Genomic DNA, 7,452 nt, shown 5'->3' with positions numbered 1-7,452 from the left:
TAAAAGAAAATTAAAATTTGTCAAAAAGATAAATTTTGACACTATTTTAACTATGAAAATATGTTAATAAAAATTTTGTCAAAAATAGTATTTTTAACATATAAGTGATTGTGAAAAAAATTTAAATCTTATTTTGATAAATATTGACTGTCAAAAATAATTTGTTAAAAAATTTTGAGAACATATTTTCTGTGATACTTATTAATTGTCAAAAATACTATTTATTTTGACACTTATTGACAATAAAATATTTTCAACAAAAAAATTTTAACAAAGAATGAAATGAGATCTTGAAACTAAAGAATAAATTGAGATTTTGAAGATAAAGAATGAGTAGTATAACCTTAAACTGAGAGCAGTATGATGTCAAAATTAACAGAGCCCAAAGAAGAAGAAAAATAGTGGAGTAAATTAAAAACAAATGAGTATCAAAATTGAGGAGTAATTTTCTACGGTTAAATTATTCATCAAGAAAATATAGAAAATTTGACATTTGTGATATTTGTCAAAAATATATATTAATTTTAACATTTAATTATGGTGTTAAAAAATAAAATATTAAAATAACTCTATTTTCTTGTAGTGTTTGTTGGAGTAAAATTTTAAAAATTAATCTGTATATTAATTTTTTAGGAACTAAAATATCCATTTTTAAAAATTTTTTAAAACTGATTTAAATAATTACTCATTAATAAATAATAATCATGAAGTCCGGACTAGTCACTACTACTTCCTTTTTCTCTTTGACTACTCTGCCAGTTACTTAGACTACAAAATTTCTAACCATGCTATCTTCCGATGCTTTTATTTAGGGGGATAAGAATATACTTAAACAAAACAGATAATCATAGAAGAAGATATATAATAATTATATTTTTAATATTTCATTTCAATTCATAGGCTTTTCTAAGTTTATGTAAATTTTGTATAAAAATTTTGTCTTATGCTAATTATATATATGTTTTGTTTATAAGAATTAATTTTTAAATTTTTTAATCATAAAATTTTGATATTATTATATCATAACATTATTTTTTTTAAAAAATTAAATTGATATGAGAAGATAAATAAATAATAACTATACAATTGTAAGGTAAGAAAACAAAATAAAAATATTTTTTAGATAAAAAATTATGAATTCAACTAAATTGTATATCTTTTTCTGAGTAATAATACAAGCTTAGTAAATAATTTTTGTCTTAATGTGAACTAAAATTAGCGTGGGAAAAGCGAAACAACCTATTGGGACAAATATATAAATTTATATATATTATGCAATAAAAGTTTAGTTAATATCTGCCATAAATTTAACTATAAAAAATGTATATATTTTTTGAAATTTTTTTATAAAAAAATATATAAATTTTAAGTTTTCAATATGGTTAACCAATTTATTAAGATGTCCAGAATATCTTTGGTAGTATCCAGTTTATTAAGATGTCTAAGATAGGTCATTACACGAAAAAATCAAAGTTAGACACAGCATGTCAGCAACTTCAAACAAGTTCTGCTGCGGCTTCATCTGTGCATCAAGTAGATTGTCCAATTCCCCCCTCTAATAGTGCTGATGCCCAAGCAACCTCATCTTTACGCCCCTTTCGACCGCCCAGTACCGAATCACTACCTGCTCTACAGGTTTGCACGAATGGTGCTCAAAACTCAGAGGTAAGTGATGAAGACTTAGACCCAGAGGCAGATGAGATAGATTATTTTGAGCAACACGTTGATAACCTCTTTGCTCCATCGGAGGCTCCGAAGCGCAAGGGACGCAAGACCACCTCATTTTTGGATGTTAAAACAATTGGTATACAAGAATTTATCTCATATAATTTTTTATGCTTAATTTTTATATGATTTTATCGCATCTTAGCCACAATGGTTACTCACACAGACTAACTATGATTTACAGAATTCGATGGGACATTCAAGTAACTTCATTTGAGTGTGAAGGAGGCTATGAAACCATCTAACGGTAGAAAGATCGTACTCAAGTGCAACGAGAGACTACAACCAGTTGAAAATAAAGTTGGTATACTGAGTGGCGTTCTCAGATTGCTAGGATCTGACTACACCAAATTTTCAATATGCGAGAAAGACTGGAAAAAGGTTCGCTCGAAGGACAAGATCTATAAAAAATGTGTAAAGGTAAAACGTTATATTCTTGTAGAGTTCGAGAATCTTAATTTGACACCTACTAACAAATTAATTTTACTGGTGCACGAAATATTTCATTTTGATGAGGATAGTGGAGGAATTATCAAGCGTACAATATTAAAAATGCTAGGGAGGGCTTGGAAGGACACAAGGAACGGGTTGTACCATGATTATTACAAATCAGAACTGATTATATATTGAACAAAATATTGAAGGCTGTCCACCGGGAATTACTACGGATCGTTAGAAATGATACCTTAATTATCGCAATAGTGAAGACACAAAAGTAATATATTTTTTTTCTTAACAAAAAAGTCTATTTATGTTATATTTAGTCAAAATGGTGTCTAGTAACTTTTACTTTTGATGGCATGATAGGAGAAGTGTAGAAAAAATATTGTGAATCGATCGAAGCAGTTATACACTCACACTGGCGGACGAAAAGCTTGGCAATGCTCAAAGAAGAAGAGGTAATTTACGTTTGACTCTCTTTTTGAACCTTCTATTCTTCTACTTATTCACTATTTTAGCTATATTGTTATAGACGGAACGACAAGGGCGTCCAATTGGTAGAGCAGAGTTGTGGACCTTAACGCACAAACGACCTAATGGCTCATATCTCCATGATGCAGCTCGGGCTATTGGTGTAAGTAATGCGTTGTGAATCGCTAAGTTGTTTCTCATAGGTTTTGTTTGTTAAAATTGGGTTGAAAGTCTATTCGGTTAGCAATTAGCTAATAAATGCTTATGTTCGCTTATCTAACTGTGTAGGAAAGAATTGTAGAGATTGAGCAGCATGATGAATCATCTGGACCGTTGTTTCAGAATGATTCGCTTGCTCAAGCTCTTGGAAAGGAGCACCCGGATAGAGTGCGTGGCATGGGTATCGGACCGACTTCTAGTCAAGTGTTCTATACGAATTCACATCAGCCGAGCAATGAAATTCAAAGAGAGGAGACCCAAAGGGTGCTGCTTGAGCTACAAGCAGAGCTGGCGGCCGAGAAATTAAAAAGGCAGGCAATGGAGAGTGTAACAGCCCAGACCACCCGCTAGCACGATATTGTCCGCTTTGACACACAAGGCCTCACGGTTTTGCCTTTGACGATAGGGATGATAGCCAAAGCCCCCCACACTCACTCGTCAAAATGCGTCATACTAGGGAGAGGTATCCACACCCTTATAAGGTATGCTTCGTTCCCCTCCCCAACCGATGTGGGCCTTACAATCCACCCCCCTAAGGGAGTCCAGCGCCCTCGCTGGCACATCGATCCGGGTTCTGGCTCTGATACCATCTGTAACAGCCCAGACCACCCGCTAGCACGATATTGTCCGCTTTGACACACAAGGCCTCACGGTTTTGCCTTTGACGATAGGGATGATAGCCAAAGCCCCCCACACTCACTCGTCAAAACGCGTCATGCTAGGGAGAGGTATCCACACCCTTATAAGGTATGCTTCGTTCCCCTCTCCAACCGATGTGGGCCTTACAGAGAGTGCTCTGAGATGTCTAATTCAAGGGCAAGGTGGGGAGCTGCCACCAGACATGGCTGCACGGATGAATTCGTTGGAGGAACAGAGTAAAAAGTAGAACTTAGGATTTGAAATTAATTTTTTAGTTAAATATACCCTTTTTTTTATTTTTGACTATGCAACTCTTAGTAATGAATACACTTTATTGATATTTGAATAAATATATGAGTATTTTTATCAGTTTTACTAATGTCATTTACCCATCAATTTTTTTTCAGTTACAAATAATTAAGATTTCTAATATCAGGAAAAATTCAAAAAAAAACAAAAAAAAAACAAAAAATATTACCTAGTACATTCAAATTAAAAAAGCATTGATTGACGGTGCAAAATACAGTATTTTTGTAGCCATTTAGCCGGGCAAATAGCGAAGGTTACAAAATGGCCGAAAATAAATTTAAAACTATTGAATATCAGATAGCGGCAGCTACAAACTACCGCGAAATACGTTTAAAAAATACATCGGTCAACAAAATAGTAGCGGTTCAAAACTGTAACACCCTACCACACAGAGTCTTATACTTAAGTCATAAAGTTGAGGTGGTAAAGTATTACGACCTCTAAAAGTGTATATATATATAATAGTTGAAAGAAATTTTAACTAGTTAAGCAAAGCGTTGAATAGAAAATCGCATCACTCGTGTAAACGATAACTATGAGAGAAGAATTCCAAAGATACATATAGCAAGGCTTTCGACTCGGCTCGTGAAGCTAAAACCGGCCAAAGCATATATACATACACAAATAAACCCAAAAGTAAACCAAAATAGAAAACTGATAACCTGTTTCTCCGAGTCAACCTCTAAGAGGGACAAACATAAAATACAAGTGGAGATCTTATATACATATATAAATATAAACAAAGATACAACCCTGAGTTCTAAGAGTTCTTCGCTTCATCAGCGTCTCCAGAATACAGAGTGGTGCTTCTCAACATGCATCTGAAAAACAACAATATTGTATGGGATGAGAATCGGGGATTCTCAGTATTGTTAAGGTGCCCACTTATATAATAAATAAGGTCTTGGGAAAGCCAGAGGCAATCCTAGAATGCCGGCACTCAGATTATAATTCTTAAGGAACTAAAACAGAAACCATAAGCAGGGGTAGATATCTAAGGTTCTTAAGGTTTTAACTCAATCCTAACTTAATCTCTCAAATTACAATCCACTCACTGTCTCATTCAACTCTAACCCTTACTACTGACCCAACCAGTCACGGCCTATGGCCCAAATCAAACCAGCTCGGCCTCCGGCCCAAATAAACTCAAACCCGGCCTCTGGCCCATTTCAAATCAAATCAACATTATCATCCATCCACCACCAAGGTACCCAAAATAGAAAGACAATCACAAACACAAGAAAATACAAGGCAAACACATTTAAAGAACAGTTACAGCAAGTATCACAGTAATCAGTTACACAGAATTTATCAGATAGGCAAACCAAAACAATTATGCACACCCAAACAAAGCAAGCAAATGCAACATGATACATGCCTGTCCTACTGGCCGTGAGCTCACGTGTCGGTTATATCGCCAGAACCCGACACATCTGGTAGCTAACCCAGATATTTGTCTCTAGGTTGCGCATCTCCAGGAGGATCATAAACGAATGAGAGTGCCTTTCCACATCGAAGGAGTGTGCCTTTCTACCTTCTCCTGGAGGAGATACAAAGGAGAATGCCTTTTCACATCGAAGGAGCGTGCCTTTCTACCTTACAACCAGAGAAGAATGTGAGAAAATAATACGAAGGAAAGTGCCTTTCCACTTTCTCCACATCCTCATCACGAAAAAAGAAAGGGAACTTCTGTCCTCAACCTGCCATCCAAATACATTTTTCAAGTTATCGAGCAAGCAGAATCGCACCTAAATCTTGCCCTCTCAAGCATTCCGGCCACACACATATCTCGACCGTTCCGGCCACACACACATCTCGACCAATCCAACCACACATAGTCATCTCCAATCTCATCATTAACATCTCAGTGCAGTTACTCTAGACCTTCCTTTACTTCTAGGTAACCTTGCCTTCCATAGCCTAATCTCATCACTTTCGACCTTTACTTCATCTCCAAGTTACCTCTATTTCTTAACTCCATTTTATTACTAAACTTACTATCTAAATTTAGAACTAACAGTGTGAAAATAGAGGTTTAGGAGGTCAAATTGGCTTGAAAACACAAAATAATAATTTGCTGAAAAACAGGGGTATGCGTACGCATGTAAGAGGTATACGTACGCATAGGTCACTTTTTGGGCCAAGATGTATACGTATGTCAAGGTATGCATACCCATGCCTGCCAAACAGAAACGACCCTTCGCGTACGACGGGTATGTGTTCGCATGCAACCATGTCTTATCAAAATTTAGCTAAGTCTGCAGAATTTTAGCTTCGCCCTCTGAACTTCCGACGGGCATAACTTTTTCATTTTAAAATATTTTTCATCCGTTCTTCGAACGGCGTAAACTTCACGGATTCAATTTTTATTTAAAATAGGTATGAATAATTTGGGGGTTCAGAAGTCAAGTTATGACTCACCGAGGTTCGGCTAAAAATCAACTTTACTCTAAAACCTTCAAACCTTTATTTTCATTAATTCACCATTCAATATCAATCTTTCTACACCCAAAATTAGTTCCAACACATGCAATATCACAACAACACAGATCTACATCCTTCCATCATCTATCATACCTCAATTCTAAGCAATTCTCATGCATAACTTCACAATTATATCAAGAAGACCATCAACAATCCATCATCCATACACATTCATTATTCTCAATTTATCAACCATCAGTAAATCATTATTTAACATTTGAATTTCCATTCTAAACATTAAATAACAAATCCATACTCAACTTGGTTCATAATTATCAACAAGGCACTAAGCAATTTACACCCTCATACATTCATTCATAACCTATGGTCATCTAGCCTAAGTTTTCACAAGACATTATATATTAAATACGAGAAACCAAAACCATACCTTGGCCGACTTTTCGATAACCCGAAACACCTCAAGCATTTTCGAACCACAAGCTCCACAACTCCAGCCCCTTCACCAACAATACCCAGCCTCCAAAGCTAATCCTCTAGCTTCCAATTTCTCAAATTAACTCCAACCGATAACCAATTTCAATCTAACATCATAATTATCACTATAATCAATATAGAGTTCACTAAATTAACATATCACAAAAGGTTAGAGGGTTCTTACCTGACCCACAGCTCAAACAAGCTAAACCCGACAATACCCGTAGGTTAACTCGAACCTAAACACCGAAATCATGCAAAATTCAACATAATTTCACATTGTGTTTCGAAATTGGGGAATAAAAAATTGAAAAGAAAAATGTGGATTCCTTACCAAATTGACCACTGTGCTTTGTAGAGCTCGACGCTGCGGTCGCGTGGCTGCAAATGGTGCGGCGATCGGAGCGTGAAGCGAGAAGTTATGGCAACTTGAATGGAGGACAAGGGTTTTTGAACCTTTTCCCTTGCATGCTTCAGCGTGGAACAGCATGAATGAGGAAGAAGAGTGATTCTTCTTTAAGTATAAGGGTTGGTTGGGTTGGGCCTTGGGCGCAGTTTGCCCAGTTCAGCCCATTTGGCCCAATTTTGGGCCAAAATCTTTGAAATTGGTATCAAAATTCTTGTTTTAATTTTCTCTACCACATTAAACTATAAATTTTAATTTTCTAATTTTCTTGATTAATAAATAATTATTAGCTAATTATTTACTAATATTTCTAGTTTTAGTTT

The 7,452-nt window shown here is 35.4% G+C and overlaps 1 protein-coding gene across 1 annotated transcript; it reads left to right on the top strand.

The window, feature by feature from the left end:
• LOC110266793 lies at positions 2,535-3,207 on the top strand. Its single transcript, XM_021111809.1, has 3 exons — positions 2,535-2,624; positions 2,699-2,800; positions 2,926-3,207. The coding sequence occupies exons 1-3, from the start codon at positions 2,607-2,609 to the stop codon at positions 3,205-3,207; spliced, it is 402 nt and encodes a 133-aa protein (XP_020967468.1). The 5' UTR covers positions 2,535-2,606.

Source organism: Arachis ipaensis, chromosome B09, assembly GCF_000816755.2.
Source record: "Arachis ipaensis cultivar K30076 chromosome B09, Araip1.1, whole genome shotgun sequence".
In the NCBI taxonomy this organism is placed as follows: domain Eukaryota; kingdom Viridiplantae; phylum Streptophyta; class Magnoliopsida; order Fabales; family Fabaceae; genus Arachis; species Arachis ipaensis.
The sequence above is the reverse complement of the archived record's forward strand: the minus strand, read 5'-3'. Positions and strand labels throughout refer to the sequence as shown.

Bases quoted from the DNA above. Each gene is read 5' to 3' on its own strand.
- LOC110266793 (XM_021111809.1), top strand. The intron at 2,801-2,925 runs GTAAGTAATGCG...CTAACTGTGTAG, and splicing joins ATGCAGCTCGGGCTATTGGT to GAAAGAATTGTAGAGATTGA.